Source organism: Trichechus manatus, unplaced genomic scaffold (assembly GCF_000243295.1).
Source record: "Trichechus manatus latirostris isolate Lorelei unplaced genomic scaffold, TriManLat1.0 scaffold00010, whole genome shotgun sequence".
Taxonomy (NCBI): Eukaryota; Metazoa; Chordata; class Mammalia; order Sirenia; family Trichechidae; genus Trichechus; species Trichechus manatus.
The window spans coordinates 25,290,049-25,316,054 of record NW_004443946.1 but is presented as its reverse complement, the minus strand read 5'-3'; the positions used below and the strand labels follow the sequence as shown (position 1 = coordinate 25,316,054).

The following is a 26,006-nucleotide window of genomic DNA, read 5'->3' as shown; positions in this document are numbered from 1 at the left end:
TTGGAGTTTTTTTTTTTTTTTGGAGATGAGCTATGGTTTGAGCCAATTTAGTTCATGGTAGAGTCACATGGCCTTCTCCCTGGCTGCTGCAGAAGATGCACGAACCGCGCAGCCCCAAGGGTGGTCGGGTCTCTCCTCCTCAAAGCTGCACCCGGAAGATCAAATGCCGAGGCCTGAGGCTGGGCGGCCACGTGTGCACCTTCTGCAGAGGGGGCCGTGTGGTCTTTGGCAAATCCATCCCTAGGAAAGAAGCTGCAGACACTCGCAAAAGAAAAGGGGGGTGTGGAGGGGGAAAGCACCAGAATCCCGCCCACCCTAACGGAAACAACAACAGAAAAGAACCGGAAACAAAAAAAAGAAAAAAAAGAAAGAAACGTTGAGGGAAGAAAACCAACTGAACTTACCATGCTGCGAGTGAATTTTTCTAGGGAAGTTCTACGACCTTGCTCACTTTCTGGCTTTGGGGGGAGGGGAACAAAAAAGGTAGGGAGAAAAATACAGGGAAAAAAAAATCTTCAGCTTAGACGTGGTTTCCAAACAGCAGCAGCCTCAGCTAAAGAACAAAAAACAAAAGCAAAACAGGGCGAAAACCGGGGAAAGAGAAGCAGCCAGCGCTGTTTGCGAGAGTCAGTGGAGGAGACAGAAGAGAGAAGCCCGGGAGGAGATGGTGCTGCCTGCTCGGAGCAGTGAGTGGGGAGGGAGTTCGCTTCTGCAGGGACACTTCATCTCCCTTCAGGGCTTGGGTGAAGAGCCCCCACAGCTGTCCGCAGGGCCTCAGTCAGCTGTTTTGAGCTGCTTGCTCGTTACTTTCAGTCGGCCTTGCCCAGGTGTAGGAGGCCACAGCCAGCCATCTGGGACCCCAGGTGAGCGCTGGTGAATTTGAAGGTGACACAGAACAGACTAGCTCTGAGGGCTGGGGTGGAGTTGGGGGTATTCTGATGGGATTTCAGGAAGGACCATGAGGGAGGTGAAGTCATAAGCTTCAGGAAGTCTCAGGAAGGACTTGTTTTCTCTCAGATTTTCCTGCCCAGAGGCAGCCAGAAATGTTGCTAACTTCGGTGACTTCCTACTGACCCCCACTCAGGGCCCTTAAAACAAGGAGGGTCTGCCTGTGTCCTTCTCAATGACAAAGGGTCTTAGGCCCCCAGAAGACAATAACATGAGGAACATTCTGCACATAAAAGTCTCTCTCGGTACCAAGGCAGAACTTCCCAAGGTTTACTCATGATGGACTGCAGGAGGCTCAGGTGACCAGCAAAGCTCCTTGGGGAACTCTCCGCTGAGGTGCCCAGGACAGGGGCAAGATGAGGCAAAGCTCTTGAATGCTCTCCTAAGCCTAGCCACTCTCTATAATAGGAGGAGAGGGGATGGTGTGTACCCAAACCTCTCCCCCAACTTTCCTACCTGCAGGGATTTCAGGAGAATACAGTTACAACCCAAATACCTCCTAGGTTATGCTAGAGCCCCATTCCAGGGTCCTGAACCTGGGACTCGGAAATTCAGAGTACTCACACTCACATTTACCTCTCTCTCTCTCTCTGTCACACACACACACACAGCACCCAGCAAATAATTAAAATTAGGGAGCTGAAGAAATAGCCAGGTGGGTCTGCAGGATTTGCTGAGAGCAGAGGGGGCAGGCAAAAGTCAGCCATCTGCCTATGTGGATGAAGTCTCGGGTGTCCTTGGCAGCAGTGCCCCTGTCCGCCCAACCGGCTGCCGGAAGACAGATACAGGGAAGTAGAAGGAAAACACAACACGAATGACACACCACCACAGAGCTGAGCTGCTTTTTTCTCTTTGCACAAGGGAATTGAAAGACACACACTTGGACCTGGGGACCAGACCAAGTCCCCACTCGGGGATGGCAGGTCTCAGCCTCAACCCAGTGGGCAGACCAGGCAGCATACAATTGGCTCAGATCAGGAGCTAGCATTCTGTTCCTATAATTCTTGTCCCCTGGCTACCGAGCTGCCGCTCACAGATGGTAGCGGTTGGCCTGACTCTCTCAGGTTCTGGTGCCTTTGCACAGGCCTTCCATGCTGCCCTGGAAAACCACTGCCATTGCCGCTTAATTGTCCCAGGAGTAGCCCTCAAAACCCAGCTCACCTACCTCTTGAGAACCTGGTTCTTTGGGGCAAATATCTTTTTCTTTGACAGGATGAGAAAAGTGGATGAATTAGGGACAAAGAGTCAGTAAGCTGGGTCTCCAGACCAATCTGGGGCCATTATTAGCAGAAAAATGAGGCCAGTTCATACCCCCCTCTTAGCTGGAGGTTGTGAGTCTCACATACCTGTTATGACCTGGACACTTATATCCCATGGTCAGCCCATCCCTGAAATCAGAAGATACTCTAGGCATACCTGGAAGTGTCGAGATACAAATCAGGTCCATGCCTGGAACTCTCAGGGAGAAATAAATGGCAGGAGAAAATACGTGTGTCGCTGTCTTTGGAAAAGATTAATTCCTGATATCTGAAAGGGTGTTGTCATCTGCAAGGGCTTTCTGCCCCAAGAACATCCCCTCATTTGGGGGCTGGGAGGAACATCCTAAGGAACTCTGCAACCTTTCACAGGAAGGCAGTCAGTTCCTTCCTCACCCTGTAACCTCTTCTGAGAAGGTTTCCTCTTATCACGGAGGACTTGCAAGTACAGATATCTCAGCACCACTCCCTCATTTCCTGTGCATTTTCCCTTTGTGCTCAAATCCACACTGAGACTCAGTGGCCTCTGACTTTTCCTCTTCTAGGTGTGCAGACAGGCCCAGAATTTCCCCAAATTGTAAGCAGTTCAGGTGTCTTGAGCCTACAAGAACTATGGAAAACTTACTTTGACCTTCCCCCATGAGATCTGGGCTGGAGACATCTAAAGTCTCCATAACCTTTCCCATGCCCCCAGTTCTTGAAAAAACAGTCACCAGAGCTGTTTCTGGGGGTGTCAGAGATCCTCCACCAACATCCTTCAGCAAGGGAAGTGGCAAGAGGTCAGATTTCATACTCTTCCCATCATAGTAGCTACACCTTGTGGAAGGGATGCAGGCAACCCAAGAAAGCTGCGTTTCTGACAACCCAGGCATTTCAGAAGTCCCTTTCTCTTTTTCAGACTATTTGGGCTCTTCTCAGGGCTACCCAAGGGCAGGAGAGCAGGACAGACATGCTCTTCTAGACTCTGGAGTGATGTGGTACCAATCATATATGCAGACAGGATCCTGGCACACGAGGTCGACAGTACACAGAGAGAAGGGCTGTGTGGATGAGGAGGCAGCCCAACGGACAGTGTGTTGATGGACAACTACATGCTGCGGGAGGGTGGCTAGGAAGAAAGAAGGAGGGGGTGCATGAGTTCCTAAGTGGCATGGCACGAAGTTGTGGAATCTGTTGTAAACAGCCACACTTAACCACACACAGGCCTCAGACCAGAGCTGAAAGGTGAGAGGGTTTGCAAGCATACTGGAATCAAGAGTCCTCTCTCTTGTCTCCCCTCTCCCAGGCCTCCCTGCCCCTCCCGGCTTTCCCTTCCCTCCTCCCAGAAGTCCGTTGTGTTCATCCCCTGCTCAATCACTCCTTGCCACCTGCATCCTGTGGGTCACTGGGCCCCCAAATCTAAGACTCTAAGGGGCTGCAGGGAACCATGGCTCAGTTCCAAGAGGAGGAGGAATAGTTGCTTCTTGGTTAAAAAAAAAAGGGTTACCACTCTCAGGCTGGTGAGGGAGAAGAAGGAGGGTGTCAAGCAGGGAACAATCCCAAAGGTGGCTTCAGGAGCTGATCACCCCTTGAAACCTACAAGACTTTTTTCTTTTTTTTTTCTGTCCAATGAGGAGGCTGCCCCAATCCATGCCTCACAATCATCCCTGGGATGGTCAGTGAGAGAAAGTCTGTGGGGAGGGGGCTGGACTTTGAAGTAAGGGGCGCTCTCTGGTTTCCTAAGGGACTAGCTGAGTGTCACCGCTGAGCCACTGTGGCCTTAGTATTTGACCATACTCCCCTCTATGGGCAGAACATGTAGATGGAGGCAATGGGGACGTGGAGACAGGACCTTCGGGTGGACTGGAGTGGGGACCATCCTAATTGTTTTCAATTGGAGTGGAAGGGGATGCAGAAGAGACAGAAGAAAGGAGAAAATAAATAAAACCCAAGGAATGATTTTGCCATTTGACATCAGCAGCAAGCATCAGGCAAGAGTTCACAGTGCTAAGAGAGGCAAGCTTGCCCTTCCCAAAGATACCTTCTTCTTGGCTAACAGCAAGTCCTGGTAAGCATTTGACCGGAGGAAGCGAGCATAGCTGTCACTCTTCATCAGCTTGTAGATGTGTTCCTGGGGGAGGAAGTGGGTGAGAGACACAAGCAAGACCTGTCAGTCAAGGCTGAAGGAAATTACAACCAACCAACCACTGGTTTTCGGAAAGAAACAAAGTGACCTGGGTATGCTCGTATGTGCCTAGAAAATCTTGCAATATGCTCCCCCCTGAGTCAGAAACACCAAACAAAACATATTTTCTCTCTTAGGGTAAAACATCCTTGAGGATCATGTCCCAAAGGCTTTGTAATTGGGCCCTAGTGCTATGTTGGGGTGCAGCATTGCTTAATGATTAAAACCACAGGCGCAGGAATAAAAGCTAATGAACTATTGATACACATGACAGCTTGGATGTATCTCAAGGAAATCATGATGAGTGAAAAAAGCCAATTCCAAAAGATTACATACGCTATGATTCCATTTATATAACATTCTTGAAATGACAAATTATAGAAATAGAGAACCTATTAGGGGTTGCCAGGGACTAGAGGTAGAGGAGGGGAAAGAGGGAAGTGGGTATGGTTATAAAAGGCAACTGGAAGGATTCTTGAGGTGATGGAACAGTTCTGTATCTTGATGTATCTTACACGTGATAAAATTGCATAGAACTAAACACATACACACTCACACATACATACACACACAAACAAGTACTAGTAAAAATGGGAAAATCTGAATAATATCAGTGATTGTAGCAATGACAGTTTTATGGTGGTGATACTGTAGCATAGTTTTGTGAGATAATATTATCGGGGGAATCTGGGTAAAGGGTACATGGGATCTCTGTATTATTTCTTACAACGGCATATGAATCTATAGTTATCTCAAAATAAAAACTTTAATTAAAAAAAAAACAAAAACCACAGGCAACAATGCAACTGGGTCAGTCTTTGAATATGAGGGCTATCATCTCTTCCTGGAAGGCTGTCCTTGGCAACCAGATCATGGGGCATGTGGGCAAATATACCAGGCCTGAGGCTTACATCCAGGAGGGGCAGATGCTGTGGCTTTGTGCCGTCTCCTCTTCTGGGCTCCTAGAGGCATTTGCATTCTGGCCTTGGCAATGAATTTCACCCTTGACTTCCAGCTAATTCCTATAGCCACATGGTCTGTTCCTAACAGATCTGTCCTCATCAAGGGCAGGAAAAGTCTGGTCCATTAAAATAGAGAACTTGGCAGTTGAAATGAAATCCTGTTTAGCCACAGGGGAAAGCTTGGCTGTTCGAAAGAAGGATCTGTTAGGAGGGAAGATGGGCCTTCATTATGGAGGGTGAGATTAACAGTTAGGTGCTGGCCTGGTAGAAGAAGCATCTTCCCCAATGTGTGCTCGTTCTTCAAACTATGAAGACAGACAAGGACTCCAGTGCTCAGGGGGATGGAAAGATGGTCAGTGAGGAGAGAGTGCTCAGCTGAGAGGTAGGACTGGACATTAAAGATCCATCTCTTTCCTGGTTACACTTCCCAGAGAGGGCATAGGAGGGGCAGGCAGAGACTTCCTTGCCAGGTGGAGGCCAAATTTTAGAGCTATCTGGTCAGATGGCTACTGTGTCCCAGAGGAAGCTGGGGCAATGCTAAGATCCTCTCCCTACCAACCACAAGAGAAAGTGAAACCAGAAAGCAAGAAACATCTTGGCTGCACGTGGCTCCTCCTCCTTTCCATCTTCAGCTGGACCCCAAGCAGACTTGTTTGGGGACCAGCTTCATTCTTCCTGAGATGCTCCCATACATACAAAAGTAGGTGGTAGTCCCACTAATGGGAAGGAGCACACTGCATGGGGTCAAGAGACATTACATAGTGGTTTGGTTCTGAGATGATTTTGATAGTTCAGATGTGTTCTGATTTAATAGATTTAGTGTCAATATGCCTAAGTGTTTTTCTGAAACTTTAAGACAACAATACACCCCCCTCTAGTTTAAGTTCTATGAGGGTGGGAACAATATGTTTTCTCAGGGTCAAACGTTAGTTGAATTTACTGAATGACAGCATTGTTTCTTGGCTCACAGGTATGCTTATTTGAATTTAACATTCAGGAAGTTTGCAGGCTCAATACGTGTGTTTGGTTTATGGTTCGGATCAAGATCCTACTCTCCATATGGAAGGAGACTGGGGATTACACTCAGCTTAAAGGAAGTCCATGCTGTGACCATTTTGGCTTGTCCCTGATGGCCTCAGAGCCCAGACTGAGGACACTATTGATCTTTGCTCTCGTTTGTTGTCTCTTTAAATTGTTCTAACATTTAAATCTTAGGTACAAATGCGAATCCAGAGTAAAAATGACCCACTGTCTCCTTCTTGTCTCAGGCATCACTTCTGTCTTGCTGACGGAGCCATGTAGCTCCTGAGTCATCTGGAGTTGCCTGTCACTAATGCCTGGACTCTTTCCAAACCCCAATCCATAGCAACAGGTCCCTGCTTTTTTTCTGACTACCGATAGGAATCTAAATCTCTAGGTATAGCTCACAAAATACTGTGCTACTGCCCCAAGAGGAGTAAGGAAACCTCTCCTAGCCCAGCCCTTCTGTCCTTGGCAACTAATTTCATCCTTGATTCAGCTAATTCCTATAAACTCATTGTGGGCAGGAGAGTCTGGTCCATTATAAGAAAGAACTTACCAATCGAAAAAGAGCACAATAAAGTGGATACCTAAACATTCAATCACAATAATAGTCAACAAATATTTATTGAGTGCCTACTACATGCCAGGCACTGAGTTCACATCCTGAATAAGTCAGAGCAGGTCTCTGATGTCAAAATCTTAGATTCTGTTCAGTTAGACAGACATTACACAAACATGTACATAGCTAATTGAGCTAAGGGCTACAGAGAAGAAGTTCAAGTACAGGGTGTTATGAAGTGATGTAACTGGGGATCATCCTCCCTGCCAGGGGTGGGTAATGGTGGTCTACAAACCAAAAGATAGGAAGATCTGAGTAGACAGAGAGAAACGTATTTCCCAATTCTGTGGTAGTTGGGGAGGGTCTGATCACTCAGTCTGATCAACTCCAGGAAGAAGGACAATCCAGGGGCAAAGACGGAAGAGCAGGAGACAGTGGTGGTCCACTCTCCAGGTGTGTTAAGATGGGTTGGAAGAACAGTTTGGGTACTGCTCTCATCCTCCCCATGTCACATTGCCAACTCTAAAGCTAGAACCAAGGCAAGGATGACGTGGTGACAAAGAAGTGAGTAAAAATATTACCTACTGGAGGGTGGGTTGCACAAGATGGTATTACCCTGCCAACTCCGTTGCTGGCCCTTGACCATCATTTTTGCAAACTCAATTACTCTGTTGTTGTTGTCAGTTGCTGTAAAGTCAACTCCAGCTGATGGCGACCCCATGTGTGCAGACTAGAACTGCAAAGTTTTCAAGGATGTGACCTTTCAGAAGTAGATCACCAGGTCTGTCTTCTGAGGCACCTCTGGGTGGGTTTGAACCACCAACCTTTCAGCTAGTAGTTATGTGCTTAACTGTTTGCGCCACCAGGGACTCCTCAAGTTACTCTACCAAGCAGCAATAACCAAAGCAATAATAGCAGATTCAAGGCACAGGTCTGAGAATCTGAAAACCTCTGCAGGTCCCCCAGCTCCCTGCAGGGCCCATGGCTTCCAGCTCCCTCTGGCCTGGGACTCTCTCTCCCACAGCCTAGGGGTGCAGGGCTCTCCCCTGACCTCCTACTCCTTCCCCAAGCAGAGAAATGGATGCTTTGATGTACCCAGTTTTAGAACTGTGTTCCTTCCTCTGTGCCAGCTTTGTCTAGGAAACATAAAGACAGTAAACAAAGGGTGGGTGAAGGAAGCACTGAGATTTTCTGGGAATGAGAATGAAGATAGGACTCAGGGTCTTTGGCCATTTCCCAAATACAGTGAGTTTATCACTGCCAGGGTCAGCAAGTGTGCAAAGCTCTTGGCAGTGACCTCTACTGATTTATGAGGGGTTCTGTTTTGTTTCCCCTGTTCTGAAGACAACCAGTCTTAAGGGAAATGTATACCTAGAATCTGCAAAGTACAAGGGAACCACAGGTAAAATCAGCCAAGTCCCCACTTAGAGGGAATTCCCAAGGGGATAGAGAAAAAGATGATTTCCCTTCTCTCCTCTCCTCTCCTCCTTCCCTTCTTTTTAAAAAGGAGATGATTGAGTTGACTATGAACAAGCAGAACCACCAGAGTTCATGCCTGCCTTCCTGAGCACCTACTCCAGGGAGGATGAGTTCTCTATAGGTTGACAGATTGAGACTCAGGGCCCTAAATCGCACTAAATGTCTTAGCCACAGTTCTCAGCAGTGGGAGGAATCACACCCCTGCAGGGGTTGACAGTTATAGTACAGGGATGTCACCTGATGAGACATTTCCCCTTCATTTCCCCTTCTGGGGCCTGGGCCCTGGTGATGAGGTGCTCTGCTAGGCTGGGATGCTAAGGCAGAAGCAAGAACAACTGGAATCAGTCAGGTCTGAGACACATGTGGGAGCTAAAGGGAGCGAGCGGGACAAGCTGTCTCAAAACTACATCTGCTACAAATCAATGTTTTGCTGCGAGAGTCCTCCTTTGGAACTCTCCTTCCTTTTTAGACAAAACACAGTGACCCTCACAAGCGTTAGGGGAAGGTAATCAGAAAATGTCTGGGGCCTTGGGCCACAAGCATGCCAGACCAGCTGAACTACTTAAGAACACTCTACATCCTCCCTTTGCTGTGGATTCCTAAAACAGCTAAGGTCTCATTTTCCAGCTTCGGAATATCCTCCTGGAGTGGGAAACCTCTCAGGTGGAGCATTGCACAGCTGCCAAGGGCCCTTCTTGTGATTTACAAGTGCCCTATTTTTCTTTTTGCAGGTGTATGTGCCTCATCTCTGCCCTCCATACCCAAGCTTCCTGGAATAACAGATTTGGCAACTGTTGGGTGCCTTGTAGTCCTCTGAAGGAAGACAGGGCTGTGGGACAGAGTGTGGTGTTGCTGTATGGAGTGATGGAAAGGGGACTGGGCTAGAAGTCAAAGGCTTGGATACAGGTCCTGACCGCCCTTTTCTAGCCCTGTCTATCATCACACAATTAGACGAGGAAATGTAAGTGACAGCACTGTTGTTGTTGTCAGGTGCCGTCGAGTCGGTTCCAACTGATGGTGACCCTGTGTACAACAGAACGGAACACTGCCTGGTCCTGCACCATCCTCACAATCATTGTTACGCTTGAGCCCATTGTTGCAGCCACTGTGTCGATCCATCTCGCTGGGGGTCTTCCTCTTTTTCGCTGACCCTCTGCTTTACCAAGCATGAGGTCCTCCAGGGACTGGTCCCTCCTGATAACATGTCCAAAGTATGTGAGATGAAGTCTCGCCATCCTTGCTTCTAAGGAACATTCTGGCTATACTTCTTCCGAGACAGATTTATTTGTTCTTCTGGCAGTCCACAGTATTTTCATTATTCTTCGTCAACCCCGTAATTCAAAGGCATCAGGTCTTCTTTCGGCCTTCCTTATTCATTGTCCAGCTTTCACAAGCATTTGAGGCGATTGAAAACACCATGAAAGCACTATGGAAACTACATGCGTGTAGAGTAATAATAACAACTGGCCTTCATGTTGTGACTGCCCTTTCCAAGGACATGTTGGTGAGGCTGAAGATGAGAAGATTCCTGGGGGCAGGGGGAGAAAGGAAGCAGAGAGACTTTAGGAGCAGAGAACCGCTGTGCTATTTTAGTTGTTGGTGCTATTCACTCTGAATCTGTGCTTAGGTTTAAACAATCCCATTTTACAGGTGAGAATAGAAACTCTAAAAGATTAGGTGGCTTGCTCAAGGTAAGTACAGAGTCAGGATTTGAACCCAGAGCTAAGTGACCCAGAGCTGAGCTCACACTCTTTCCACTGCAACATGCTGCTTTCCATTGTCCTTTAGTTGGGATTCCAAGGGGAGTGAATGCTGCTTGAGCTCAGATGAAACATCAAATGAAGTCCTTCAATTCATAGTTAGTAGAAAGGTTGGGGGCCTCCTCTCCAGTCCTAACCTGAGTCATCCTACTGTAGATGTAGCCACTTCTCACCATTCTATTTGCATTCAGGGCATCTGCTTTTGGGAACCATTTACTACCACCACTGTCAGCAATGGCAATGACCAAGGCACCAGAGGTGGCACAGGCTCTGTCTAGTTTCTCACCTAACAGGCGGGCCATGTACAGCTCACCTTCCATATGTGGAGGAAGTTGCAGATAGCCTTTGGAACCAAGTTCTCAATCTGGAAAAGCTCTGAGGGCTGATGGGGACTCTTAAAAAGTCATAAATAGCAAATCTGTATCAAAGACCATCTCCCAGAAGATCCCTCATTCTCACCTTTCAAAGGACTCATACATACAGTAAAACCTGAGAAAGCCAGAACCTGTGGAAGGTGGAAACCTGTCAGAGAAGGAAAACACAAATATTTTCCACTAAACCGAGCAATAGAAAAGCGGTAAGACTGCACCCTGTCAAAGGCAGAAAACTTGTGATGCCTGGAAAAACAAGGCAGCCCCATTAAGTTCCAGATCTCCCAGGTTTCACTGTATCTTCTACAAAGGTCTTCAGACTTTAAGCATGGTTAGCTAAATTTTTTTCAAGTTGGATCCTGAAAAAGGACAGAGGGTGGTACTGTATGGTGGTTAAGGACTTGAAGTGGATCACAAATCAGTACCTGCCTGATAAACAAAGAAGAAGCAATAGAAAAGAGACCACAGCAATATGGACACATCCACTTAAGTGAAAAATGGTAGTTTGTTGCTCTTCATGGAGGTAGCTTTGGATGATCATCTTAGGGTCATGGGTATCTTAAATGAGAAGCCCCAATTTGGGTTTCTTTGTTCTCTTAAGCATGGCATGGGGCCCCTTGTTTCTACATAATGCATCACTCAAGGTCATAAGAGGGTGTAAGAATAAATGATCATTTGCCTTTACCCTGCAATTCATCTGTAAAAGCACGTTCAATTTAACTGGCCAAAAGGGCACAATATTTTGATGCTGTTTCATCCTTACCCTTAGATAAGGGTAGCTTCAAAGACAGAATTGCCAGATTGCCTTTTTACCTACCCAAATACCATGGAAATTAACTTAGAAAAGTGTTTTCCTTTCCTCTTCAAGGTCATGGGGCTTGGTGAGAGAAATATCTGCTCAGAAGCATCAACAGATACGTACAAAGAAATTTTGGAATGTAATTGTGTGATACCTTCTCTCCAGGGAACACTAGTCTGCATGGTAATAAACAGAACTAGATTTGTTATTTTCAAAATGCATCCCTCCCTCTGCTTTTCATCCCCCTAAAATAAAACCACCCACAGAATAAAATGAGTAACTCCTGGAGCAAGCAGTTCTGTGGCATTCTTTATTAAAATACTTCTTTGGCATGGGAATCTACCAGGAAATGCCCTCCAATCTAGAATTAATGCCAGGAAACTTGGTGCAGTCTTGTGATACTGGCACACAATGCCACCAACTCCACCACTGGAACAAAGATTAATAGTCTTCACCAGGCTAGGAAGACTTCTACTTATGAGTAATCTGGGGCAAACATAAAATCGTACTCCACTGGGCTTTGGCTTTTGAACAAAACAAATGTCAGAAAGCTTGCATGCCTTAATTAAGCAGCTTTTGAACATCTAAGTTTAGGTCTTAATAATAGGAACTTTTGGCTAGAGGCTTCTGTCTACTCAAGGTGGGTGCAGACTTAATGGTTTATTTCTCGGCTCTTTCATCACCCTGACGTCATTCTGGCCTTGAAGTTACTCTTTGATCAATCCACACACTGATAATGGCTGAATTGAATTTCAGTAACTTGGACTGAAAGTTACTTAAGGGAAGGGGCCCTCCTAGGCATCTCGATATTCCCAGAGCCTAGAAAGTCTGGCATTTAGTGGGTGTTCCAAGTTGTGCTGAACTGGTATATTGTAGACATTTAATTTAATCAGTATTTATTGACTAGCTACTATGTGTGCTCCCCAAGGATGCTTGGCAAGACTCTGCAAAGTTGAAAGCCAAGGGACACACCGACCTTTGTTTTTAATGATAGGCACAGTCTAGAGTGTTATAATTCTAAACTGAGTTGTCCAGGAAATTTTTTTTAAAAAATCTCAACTGTGTGCAAAGCATTATTTTAGTGTTATAGGGACTTATACAGGATAAAGAATACCAGATTTCTGCTCCCATTAAGAAAACATAAAATCCAGAGGTGCTGGAAGGCCCAGACACTCCAGGTATAAAGTGGGGAGTCTTAACAGGTACTGTGAGTCAGGAAAGCAGTGGGGTTTGGGCACTATTAGGGAGACTAGGCGGGCACCTGCAGAAACAAAGCCAATAGGCAGGGTTGGTCTCCCCAGTTCAACTGTCAATCCATTTGATGGACAGATTTCCAATCCAATCTCAATGAAATGCTTTCTTACGCCTATCTTATTTTGTTTTTAAAGAATGATGGGCTCTTAGACAGGCTCTACCTGATGGCAAAAAGCAATCCATACTTTCTATCCTTTTTCAATTCCCCTCAGTATAGAACTTCGTAGCCCCACAGGTAAGGGTCTCTCAGTTTGAATGGGAGAGTGTATGTTCATGAAATGGATGAATGGGTAAATGGACGAATGATAAATGGATCCAGGAACACAGTCTTTGGAACATCCTTGGATACTCCGAGGCATTTTCAATTGAAGCCAAGCAGCCACTGAGCTGCCAGATGACTCCTATCTCCCTCCTGAAGCCTGTGGAGGCTCAGGAAAGAGAAATGCCCTGAGAAAGGCTTAGGTTCTCAATGCTTCCTGTGGTTTAATTTTCTCTTTCAAGGGCTACAAGCAAAGCTTTAGATCACATGCCTGAGATTCAGATCTCTCCTGCTCCAGCCCACTCTGCCCACCACCACCAGACTCACCCTCTTCCAACTTTGTCATCCTGAAGTTGTTTCCCAGCTCAAAGCCCATTGTCTTCAGGAAGAGAAGTTCAAATTCCTTAGTATGACACTCAGAGACACCCAAATTTGGTTCCCACCTATACATCCTGCATTTTCACCCTAAGAACCCCTTCCAAGAACTGAAGTCTTTTTGGGAGAACTACTTTTTAATTGAGCTTGGAATTATGAGGCCCCAGAAAATACTAAAGCCATTGATTTTTGGAGTTCACACAACTATACAGCATTTTTTAACTTATGATGGCTAGAAAAGGACATCATCTTTGGTAAAGTAGAGGGCCAATGAAAACGAGGGAAACCCTCAATGTGATGGATTGACACATTAGCCACAAAGGACTCAAACACACCAATGATTACAAAGATGGCACAGGACTGGGCAATGTTTCTTTCTGTTAGACATAAGGTCACCATGAGTCAGAGCTGACTTGATGGCAGCTAACAATAATAACAACAGGTATTCAAAGAATTTTCAGGGCTGTTACCCCATCTAATTTCTTCACAATCCTTAATGGGCTATATAGAAACATCACCTCCATTTTACAGACGAGGAAACTAAGGCACACAAGTTTAAGGCTCTTGCCTAAAACCACATAGCAAGTGGGGGTGACAAGCCTGGGACATTCTCTGATGTCTTATAGTTGAGAATAGAGAATTTGATCTCTAGCATAAAGAATTGAGTTCTAACAAAACAAAACAAAACAAAACGACAAACATGCTCCATGTTGTTCCTTCCCCTGCCCCACAAGGCTAAATCTATGAAACTGGAACAACACAGCAAATAGCTGAGGGCTATTGTCACAGCCCACAGACCTTTATGGAAGATTTGGTCTTGGCCCAAATTTTCAGAAGAAGCTAAATGGATCAGGAAAGCACAAGCGCAAATGCTGGGCTTGTGCTGACAGGGTGTCTTGTGAAATATTTCCACAGGAAGCAACATGGGCAATTAACTTTGCTATAACAATGCATGTAGTCAAAATAAATAAATAAAATCCTTGGAGGGAGCCGGTACCCCACCCCCAGCCGGCACTTCATATGGATCCATAAATCTGGTGGAACCTTCACTCAAGCTACTAGCACTAACCTTATGGCACATGGTCATACTTCTATTCGCAGTTTGACCATAGTGGTGGACCTCTGAGAACCATGGTGATGGGCTAAGGAAGACATTCAGCACTCCCAGTCCCAATGGGGGGCTCAAAGATGTCACCATTCCCACTCAGCAGATGGGCAAACCGAGCAGAACCTATTTAGAGGACTTACATGTTCAATCCCAGAAAAAGCATATGGTGGAGACAGGATCAGAGCCTGTTCCTCTGGCTCTTGGTCCCTCTCTGAGAATTAGAGTTTCTTTAGGTGCTGATATGACAACCAAGCCCTCAGCACTAATGGTCCAGGGTGGTGTGATTGGAGCAGCACACTCTTGGCCAACAAGTTGAGAGATTCCAGTGCAAGTCTTTGCCAGTCATGGGCTCCTAAGGGACCTCCCTGTGCATCTCAACCTCCTTTTGGCACGTGTTCCTTGTGTGGAAACTTCTGAACTGTCCCTATTTTGCAGGTAAGGAGTGCTTGCCAGGAATGATAAGGCAGTGTGGGTAGCCAATTGTCTTAGTCATCTAGTGCTGCCATAACAGAAATACCACAAGTGGATGGTTTTAACGAAGAGAAATTTATTTCCTCACAGTCAAAGTAGGCTAAAAGTCCAAATTCAGGGTGTCAACTCCAGGGGAAGGCTTTTTCTCTCCGTCGGCCTTCTTCTCTTCGGTGTTCCCCTGGACTAGGAGCTTCTCAGCGCAGGGACCCCAGTCCAAAGGACGCTCTCTGCTCCTGGCACTGCTTTCTTGATGGTTTATGAGGTCCCCCTGTCTCACTGCTCACTTTTGTCTTTTACATCTCAAGAGATTGCCTCAGGATACAATCCAATCTTGTAGATCCAGTCCTGCCTTACTAACACAACTGCCACCCATCCTCCCTCATTAACATCATAGAGGCAGGATTTACAACATATAGGAAAATCACACAGTACCAGGAATCATGGCCCAGCCAAACTGATACACACATTTTTGGGGGGACATAATTCAAACCATGACACCAACTGTTCTTGGTCTGCTTTGTAACACTCAACCCTGATGCAGAACTATTTGAAACCTCAACACTCTATACTGTATCTTTCTGGGTTTCGTGAAAAGTTTCCATCATTTTCACAATATGTTGTTTAGTTTAGGGATTGGCAAACTACAACTCGTGGTCCAAATTCAGTCCACTCTCTGTGTTTGTACATTCTACCAGTTAAGAATGGAGCCCTGGTGGTACAGTGGCTAAGCGCTTGGCTGCTAACTCAAAGTTCAGCAGTTTGAACCCACCAGCCACTCCACGGAAGAAAGGTGCCGCATCTGTTTCCATAAAGATTATGGCCTTGGAAACCATATGGGGTAGTTCTTCTCTGTCCACAGAGTCACTAAAGAGTCGCTATAAGTTGGAATAGACTCAGCAGTAACAGGTTACCAGCTGAGAATGGTTTTTACCAGGGCTTCAAACTAGTTTGTTCCATTTCAAACCCCTGCTGAGAAGTTCCATTTCCATCCCAGGTATACTAAATCATAATCTACATTTTAACAAGATTCCCCAAATGATTCTTATGTATAATAAATTTTGAGAACCACTGCTCTACCAGTGGTTCTCAGAATAGGTCCCTAACCAGCAGCATTAACATCACCTGGGAACTTGTTAGAAATGCAAGAATCTCCTGGGGATCTTGTTAAAATGTAGATTCTGATTTAGTATATCTGGGATGGAAACGCAAACTTCTCAGCAGGGGTTTGAACTGGAATGAATCAATTCAAAACCCTGAATTTTGCATTTTTAAATAGTTGAAAAAAATCAAAAGAATATTTTGTGAAAATCATATTAAATTCAAATCTGTGTCCATAAATAAAGTTTTACTGGAACATAGCCACACTCATTCATTTACACTGCTTACACTGTGACTTTGTTATGTTGTAGGTGCTTTTGTATGGCAGAATTGAGAAGTTGTGACAGGGACCATATAACCACAAAGCCTAAAATCTATATTATAAGACCCTTTACAGAAAGAGTTTGCCAACCTGGTTTAGGGTTAAAAGGCAGATTAGTTACGTATGTACAAATATACATAAATTGAGGAAGAAAATACACCAAAATAGGACTTATCTCTAGGTGCTAAGATTGCATGCAGTCTGATTTTTTTCACTACATACATCAAGCAAACAAGTATAAAAAATAATATTAATGACATTAAGAAAATGAAATAGTAAATATTTACCATAAAATTTTCTGTGTCTTACTGTGAGCAAATGTCGTGCAATGAATTACTTAACATAGTCCTTCTAGCCATAGTCTTTGTGACTCACACACAATGATTGAGTGGGACTATGCAAATTATGGAACCCTAACAAAGGGATTGGTCAGTTTTGTCATCCCGCTAGGCTTAAAACGCCATTCCAGAGGCAGGAGGAGAGGATCTCACCACCACCAAGAAAGAAGAGCCAGGAGTGGAGCATGTCTTTCGGATCTGGGATCCTTGCACTAAGAAGCTCCTGGAACCAGGAGATGGAGAGAGACAGAACTGTAACACCAAAGATGGTGAGGAGCAGGGGCAGAGAAAAGGCAACAGCAGAACCAGGAGCCCAGCAGGAGACAGCCTGGTCCACAGAGTGAGAAAGTTGAGTGCCTCTGGGCAGGAGACTTCCTGGTGGAGTGGGGTGCCTTAGGGCATTTATCGGCAGAGCTAAAAGAGCTTTGGAACACTTGCACAAGCAGGGCAGAGGCTGAGGGGCCAGAGACAGGCATGCCTGCAGGCATGGCTGAGAAGAGGCTGTCCTGATTGAAGAACTATATCCTGAATGTTCCTGAACCTGAATGGTAACCTGCTACTTCCCTAATAAACTCCAAAATCATGAATACTGTCTGAGTTTTGTGTGGCTATTGTAATGAATTATCGAACTCAGCAGAGAAGTAGCCAGAGCTGTGGGTGGAATGGTTGGTGTCAGAACTGATAAAGATGGTGTAGAGAGGAGGCATGTCTGATCTCCACCTCACAGGAATCAGCCTTGGGCTGTTGATCTTGATTCTCCTCTCCTCTTGTGAAGTTAGAAGAGGTCAGATGCCTGTTCCAGGGCATTTTTAAAGCCAGACACTGAGTTAGTTGTTTACATACTTCATTTCACCGAATCCCCAGTCCACCCATATGCTTAAGTATCATTGTATTTCCGTTCCACATATGAGGAAAAGAAGACTCTGGAAGTTTAAGTAAATTGTCCAAGCTCATACTACTAGTAAGAAGCACTTTATATATTTATGGTAGAAACACAGTTAAGTGAAAAAGGGAATAGGCTGAAAACAGGAATTGATTTAGGAAGAGTTGTTGTATTTGAATTTGTGGAAGACTAATCTTAACAGATATTGAAATTGGAGCTGTTTAGGATGCCCTCATGTCTGGTCTAGCTCACAAGGTGGCTGTGTAAATGAGATATAAAATATTTTAAAGTACCTGAAAAATGGCAGAGCATCATAACTAATGAATGTGGTGTGTTCAGAAACTTGTCAAGGCACAACATATTGACTTCCCAAGTTCTTCCATCAAATCTTTCTTGAATTACAAACAACATGAATGTCCAAAAAGAGAGGACCAGTTGACTGAACATACTAGGGCCATGGTGTTTCCTAGTTCAATAAAAGAACTAGGCAGTAAACATCGTTGCTGTTAGTGTTGGCATTGCAATTTTGAGACTCTGTGGTAATGCAGGATAAAGCAAATGAGTAATTATATAAGGTACTAATGCCACCATCTATATTGTCCTTGAGAACCAGGATTCTCAGCATGAAAAATGGAGACACAGATGTAGAATAAGAGATTAAATAAAATCCCCCTGTGATCGTTAGGGTTGTGTGTCAACTTGACTGGGCCATGATTCTCAGTGGTTTGGCACTTATGATGTAGTTTGGCAGTCATATGATGATGTGATCACTTCCATGATGAGATTTGATATAATGTGATCACCTCCATGATGGGATCCACATGAGTAGCCAAACCGTTGAAAGGGAGTTTCCTTGGGCGTGTCGCCTGCATCGAATATACGTGGACATTCAGGCAAGGATTGTGAGCTTTTGCTCACTCTGGATCCTGCAGCTGGCTTCAGTTGGTTGGACCTCCAGATCTTGGGACTTGAGCTAGCAGCTTACCAGCAGTCTTGCCTACCAACCTTAGGATCTGTCGGTCTTCACAGCCTGTGAGCAAGGGCCCTGCTGTCTGACTTGCTGATTCTGGGTTTACCAGCCCCTGTTGCTACGTGAATCAGGAGAAGCCTCAAGCCTGACCCATGGATTTGGGACATTGCAGCCTTTACAACCACGTGAGCCATTTCCTTTATATAAATCTCTCTATATAAATACTTATATGCTTTACTGGTTTTGTTTCTCTAGAGAACTCAGCCTAAGACACTCCTGTAGTTCTGAATTTAAATGGAAAGTATCAATATAAACTCATTCTTATAAACAATAACAACATATTTCCTAGCTCTGTCCACTAAAAGGTCCAGAAACAACGACGAACCCAGGAACAATGAACACCCCTAAGTGTCCAGACTGTGGTCTCTAAAAACCATTTTCCACTAAGAGTAACCAGTGATCTTGGGAGAAATGGCTGATTCCAGGTCTAGGGCAGGGCCTGGAACATCTTAGCTTCCTTGCTATTTGGGTATTATCAAAGACTACCAGGGTCATGGCAGAAAGAACCAACATAAATAAGTTCCCACCAGCCAGAGATATCATACTTTCAGTATCAATAAAAGTGATAATCGAAATGGATTGAAACACATCAAATCTGTTTAAATCAATGAGTTCACAAAGATACTAAAAAACAAAAAAGGCTAATTGGTCACCATTGGAAGATTCTAGGCAGCTAACTCATTATTTTGAAAACTTGCAAATAAAGGGAAAGAATCAACCACTTGTCTTGCCTTTCCTATATATACTGTACTACCAGGTAATCAAATAGTAGATGAGAGGAAGTTTCTTTTTTAGGGAAGCATTCCAGCTGATCAGTGAAGAAGGAATGATAAAATTAGAACTTCACCATTTTGCAACTAATTAAAATAAGGAGCCCTGGTGGTGTAGTGGTTAAGAGCGTGGCTGCTAACCAAAAGGTTGGCAGTTCAAATCTACTAGCCACTTCTTGGAAATCCTATAGGGCAGTTCTACCCTGTCCTATAGGGTTGCTATGAGTTAGAATTGACTTGATGGCAATGGGTTTGGTTTGGTTTAATTAATAATAAAGGATTGGTAGTTGGAAAATACAGCCTTGGTGATAGAAATGATGTAGGAGATCATATGATAGAATTTTGCAAGACCAACGACTTCTTCATTGCAAATACCTTTTTTGAACAACATAAATAGTGACTATACACGTGGACCTCGCCAGATGGAATACACAGGAATCAAATCGACTACATCTGTGGAAAGAGATGATGGAGAAGCTCAATATCATCAGTCAGAACAAAGCCGGGGCTGAATGTGGTACAGACCATCAATTGTTCATATGCAAGTTCAAGTTGAAGCTGAAGAAAATTAGAATAAGTCCACGAGAGCCAAAGTACAACCTTGAGTATATCCCACCTGAATTTAGAGACCACCTCAAGAATAGATTTGACACATTGAACACTAATGACTGAAGACGAGAGGAGTTGTGGAATGACATCAAAGACATCACAGATGAAGAAAGCAAAAGGTCATTAGAAAGACAGGAAAGAAAGAAAAGACCACAATGGATGTCAGAAGAGACTCTAAAATTTTTTCTTGAACGCCGAGTAGCTCAAGTGAAAGGAAGAAATGATGAAGGAAAAGAGCTGAACAGAAGATTTCAAAGGCAGCTTGAGAAGACAAAGTAAAGTATTATAATGAAATGTACAAAGAAAACCAAAGGGGAAGAATATGCTTGGCATTTCTCAAGCTAAAAGAACTGAAGAAAAGATTCAAGCCTCAAGTTGCAATATTGAAGGACTCTATGGGGAAAATATTGAACGACACAGGAAGCATCAAAAGAAGATGGAAGAAATACACAGAGTCACTGTACTAAAAAGAATTGGTCAATGTTCAGCCATTTCAGGAGGTAGCATACGATCAAGAACTGATGGTACTGAAGGAAGAAGTCCAAGCTGCACTGAAGGGGATGGCGAAAAACAAGGCTCCAGGAATTGATGGAATACCAATTGAAATGTTTCAATAAAGGGAGGTAGTACCAGAGGTGCTCACTCATCTATGTCAAGAAATTTGGAAGACAGCTTTCTGGCCAACCAACTTGAATAGATTCATATTTGTGCCTATTCCAAAGAAAGGTGATCAAACAAAATGTGTAAATTACTGAACAATATCATTAATATCACACACAAGTAAAATTTTGCTGAAGATCATTCAAAAGCAGTTGCAGCAGAACATCGACAAGGAACTATCACAAGTTCAAGCCAGATTCAGAAGAGGATGTGGAATGAGGGATATCATTGTTTATGTCAGATGGATCCTGCCTGAAAGCAGAGAATACCAGAAAGATCTTTACCTGTGTTTTATTGACTATACAAAGGCATTCAACTGTATGGATCATAACAAAGTATGGTTAACAATGTGAAGAATGGAAATTCCAGAACACTTAATTGTGCTCGTGCGGGACATGTACATAGACCAAGAGGCAGTCATTCCAACAGAACAAGGGGATACTGCACGGTTTAAAATCAGGAAAGGTGTGTGTCAGGGATGTATCCTTTCACCATATTTATTCAATCTGTATGCTGAGCAAATAATCCGAGAAGCTGGAGTAGATGAAGAAGAACCCAGCATCAGGATTGGAGAACAATCTTTGATATGCAGGTGACACAATCTGTCTTGCTGAAAATGAAGAGGACTTGAAGCACTTACTGATGAAGATCAAAGCCTTCAGCATGGGTTGAACCTCAACATAAAGAAAACAAAAATCCTCACAATTAGACCAAAAAGCAACATCACAATAAATGCAGGAAATATTGAAGTTGTCAAGGATTTCCTTTTATTTGGATCTACAATCAACACCCATGGAAGCAGCAGTCAAGAAATCAAACGATGTATTGTATTGGGCAAATCTGCTGCACAAGACCTCTCTAAAGTCTTAAAAAGCAAAGATGTCACTTTGAGGACTAAGGTGCTCTTGACCCAAGCCATTTTCAATCACCTCACATGCATATAAAATTTGGACAATGAATAAGGAAGACTGAAGAAGAACTGACGCCTTTGAATTATGGTGTTGACCAAGAATATTGAATATACCATGGACTGCCAGAAGAACAAACAAACCTATCTTGGAAGAAGCACAGCCAGAATCTTCCTTAGAAGCAAGGATAGCAAGACTTCATCTCATGTATTTCGGACATGTTTCCAGGAGGGACCAGTCCCTGGAGAAGGACATCATGCTTGGTAAAATAGAGGATCAGTGAAAAAGAGGAAGGCCCTCAACGAGATGGATTGATACAGTGGCTGCAACAATGGGCTCAAGTATAACAATGATTGTGAGGATGGTGCAGGACAGGGCAGTGTTTTGTTCTGTTGTACATAGAGTTGCTATGAGTTGGGACCGACTCGATGGCACCTAACAACAACAAGTAATAATGAGGAGCCCCGGTAGTATAGTGGTTAAGCACTCAGCTGCTAATTGAAAGGTTGGTGGTTCGAATCCACTAGCTGCTCTGTGGCAGGAAGATGTGGCAGTCTGCTTCCTTGAAGATTACAGCCTTGCAAACCCTATAGGGCAGTTCTACTCTGTCCTTAGGGTCACTGTAAGTCGGAATTGACTTGACAGTAATGGGTATGGTTTTGGTTTGGTAACTAACTAATGGATCTAGGCAATAAATATCAGTGACTACTAAAATCAGAAAAAAAGAGTGCCACATACTACACATCTTCTAACAGGAGAACCCAACATAATCTATGAAGCAATCTTGCCCACAAAATTTAAACCTAATTCTGATTAAACATCTAGGTCAAAATAGAAGGATATGTTAAACAGAACCACAGGGCTATAATCAGAAACATCCAGACTGTGAGAATCTCTACAGGACGAAGAATCTGATTTCTTTATCAGATAAATTATAAAGTGGGGTAAAGGGAAACTGTAGATGAAAGGACACTTAAAAAATTGCATGTATGGGCCTCATTTGGATTCTAATTTCTTTTTTTTTTTTAAAAAGAGGGGAGATAAAGGCATTTATGACACCATTAAAAATTTGAACATTTGCCTAGATATCTGATGTATTGAGAGATTATTGCTAATTTGTTAATGTGTGATAATATACTATGATAATGTTAACAAAAAAGGCTCACTATCTTTTAGAGATACATACCTAAATATCTACAGATGAAATGATATAATGTCTTGGATTTGCTTTAAAATAATCTAGTGGTAGGTGAAAAAGTAGGTGGGGACACAGAAAAAACAAGATTAGTCATGGATTGATGATTGCTGAGGCTGGATGAAGGTAGGTAAGAGTTTGTTGTTCCACGTTCTTTTTACTTTTCCATATGTTTAAAAGTTTCCAGGAGAAAGGATTAAAATAAATTCCTCCTGATGTCATTTTCAAAGTAATAATATTGTCCTGGCTGCATCATGGTTCTGACAAATATCCCTTTTCTTATGTTTCATGCATAATGGAGAGTTGAGCTTCGTGCTTCCGATCATCCATCTCGGGAACGCCATGGAGCATCTCAATCACCCTCCCTGCTGGGCTATGCCAATATGGCATTTGGGAGCAGATATACATAAGCATACAAAAATGTGTTAAAAAAAAAAAAAAGATTTCTCACGACACAAATACCTTGTCTGGAAGCTGCAAAGGGTGAGGGACTCTTGATTTCATAGGGCAAGGACACTGGAATTCTATAGAACCAAACCTGCCTGGCAAAGGCATTTGATGAAGTTCATGGTCAGGAAGAAAGAAGATAGTTATGGTGTTGAGGTTGGGAGGTGTTTCCATTCTGCAGTTCTGAGCAAATGACAAGGCAAATTAAGATGATGAGGGACACTAGTTGTGTCCCCATGCCATTATTTCCATCAGTGCAGCTCCATGGAGCTTCCTAAATTAGATGATAATATGTGTGGGAAGATAAACTACCCAAATTCTCTACTGGGAGTCCCAGGGGTCAGAGAAACAAAGAGCAGAGTTGGGGAGACAAGAGAGAAACCTCAAGCCTTCTCACTGAGTATGGGGTGGTGGGAGGAAATAAAAATTAGGGACCAGGAAGTAAGAAACTCTGATGTGATGCTTATCTTTAAAAATGGCATCTCCCGGCCCTGAGGATAAAGTCCGTTATTTAGGGTAGCTTATGTGGTTTCTGTTTCTTTTTCCAGCCTCACCAGCATGTATTCTAATTGTACCTTACAGGGTTAGAAGTCCCCCCTGTGGGCTTCCTTTAACCCTAGAGTTCGCCCCATTGGGGCACTTCTCATACTGTTGGAAATGGCCTGTTTACTTGTCTGTCTCCCCAACTAGCCTGCAAACTCCTTGGGGGCAGGTACTTTTTTCTGTTCTTTGTGGTATCTCATCACATAGGAAAGGATCTGACATATAGAGGTGCTCAAAAAATATTACCAGTATGGTTGGAAATCACTATAGAAGCAGGGTAGAGTAGGGGTTATGAGCGTGGGCTTCGGAGTTAGTCAGATGTGGGTTTGACTCATGGTCCTACCAGCTCATTATACCTACTTAATGGATTCTGTGTTATGGTTCTCAGATTTTACTACTAACTTATTATACGACCTCAGATTTTGTAAAACACTGAGATTTCCCTGGAAAGAATAAAGCAAATAACTGTAAATTCTGTATTTCTGAAGTATAACAATGTCACTAATCCAGGAAAATAATTCTAGATTTCATCGTGAACCTACCCGGAATAGTTTCCAGTGATGGTCGTATAATAAGAAATGCTAAGATTCTAACTATCCAGAATGCCTGAGACTCACCTTAAAGGGTTGGGTGGTGGAGTGGGGCAAATGAACACTCGATGACAGAACCGTTTGAGTAAATAAGCAAACCTGTGCATCTTCAAACGTGTATCTCCCTCCATCTTTGACGTTTTGACTGGTTATCTCATAGCTGTGAGAATCCAGGTTGATTGCACTTTGGGCCCCTGGAGCCAGAAATTCTTGCCAGATTTCTTCCACCCTCTTGAACACATCCTGTAGGGGTTGCTTCTTAAGATCTTGGACAGCCAACCAGAACCTGAAGTGGAAGCATAAACACAAGTGGTTCCAGGGGCTCCGTATCTAGACTCTGCTAGAGTTGGGTCCCAGAACTGATATTCCAGGAAACTCATTCTGCTGTCACGCCAGCCCCAGCCTGCCCTGATGCTACTCATGGATCACAATGACCATGCGGTTGCTAAAAATACAAAGGGTGTTCCACTATTGTGGAGAAGTGAAAAGTGCACATTAAGATACCAGTGTGCTTCTGTGACCAAAAAGATACTTCTTTCAATCTATATCAAGGTTTTTCAACCTCAGCACTATTGCCATTTGGGGCTGGATAATTCTTTGTTGTGGGGGCTGCCTTGTACATTGTAGGATGTTTAGCAGCATTCCTGGACTCAACTCACTAGATGCCAGAGCATGCTCCAGTTGTAACAACCAAAAATGTCTCCAGACATTGTCAAATGTCCCCTGGGGTAGGGCAAACTCCCCCCTGGTTGGGACCCACTGATCTACATACATGCCCCTCTTCCATTACACAATGTGAATGCCTTTGTCAAATCTGGCTGGGATCAGTTACAGGTGTCAAAATGAAGGAAAGGCCAAATACGCAGACAGAAAGAATCCCGCAATGGAGTGTTTGAGCTGGAATGAACCAGCCATTCACGTGATCGATGGAGAAACTGAGCTGACACGTGAGAGTTCACATGAGTGCTCAACAAGGTGCTTGGCATACGGTAGGTGCTCAATAAATGGCTGTAGGATTGAAGATGGGCTCATCTGGAATAAAGCTGAAGGAGCATACATGAAGAGCTCTCTGCTGAAAGAGTCTCTAGGCAGCACCAGGGAGAAAAATCTCTCACTCACTTCTGTATTTGCCTTTCACTAATCCTCCACAGAGTCCCTGGGTGGTGCCAACGGTTAACACAATTGGCTGCTAACCAAAAGGTTGGTGATTCGAGTCTACCAGGGGCACCTTGGAAGAAAAGCCTGGCAATCTACATCCAAAAAAACAGCCATTGAAAACTCTATGGAGCACAGTTCTACTCTGACACACATGGGGTTGCCACGAGTCAGGATCAACTCCATGGCAACTGGTGGGTTAATCTCTCAGCATCAGCATCACTGCAGCTGTTGGGAGGACTGGGTGTGAGCTTTTTTCTGCTGAGAGCAGCAGCAACCAGAGCTGAAGCTTGGACAACAGCATCCCAGGTTCTGAGGATGACTCCCAAGGCCATCCTGGGGAGGGAAGGCTTTCAGCAGGACCCAGGTCTGGGTGGCACACCTTTTGCCCTGAGAATGGGGCAAGCCAGTTCCCCATCAATGAGTTATGAATACAGGTCCCTGGGCTGTGTGGTTTCCACCGCCTCGGGAATCACAGTGAAAGGGCAGGGACAAGAAAAGCTCAATGACGACATGGGGGAAAGTGTATTCAACCTGTCGTGGAATTTCACCTAAATTGAGATATACTTGTTTTTTTAAAACAAGTATTAAGCATGTTTTTCTGTTGCTGTTCAAAGAAATGTTTTTGGAGCCAAATGCATGGCCCAAAGGTGCCACTCAGTGGTCCCCT

The 26,006-nt window shown here is 44.2% G+C and overlaps 1 protein-coding gene across 2 annotated transcripts in view; it reads right to left on the bottom strand.

Moving 5' to 3' along the window:
* Window positions 1-424: 424 nt before the first annotated feature.
* The window catches only part of RGS6 (regulator of G protein signaling 6), a 598,382-nt gene continuing 572,800 nt past the window's right edge, over window positions 425-26,006 (bottom strand). Inside the window, exons 14-16 of one of the 2 annotated variants that reach the window (XM_012560055.2) lie at window positions 24,281-24,467; window positions 4,225-4,314; window positions 425-454 (exon numbers count right to left, since the gene is read on the bottom strand). In XM_012560055.2, coding sequence (XP_012415509.1) covers window positions 425-454; window positions 4,225-4,314; window positions 24,281-24,467 — 307 coding nt within the window. Of the gene's footprint in view, window positions 455-4,043; window positions 4,315-24,280; window positions 24,468-26,006 lie in introns of those variants that run through there. The other variant, XM_023726339.1, reaches the window with a different exon arrangement.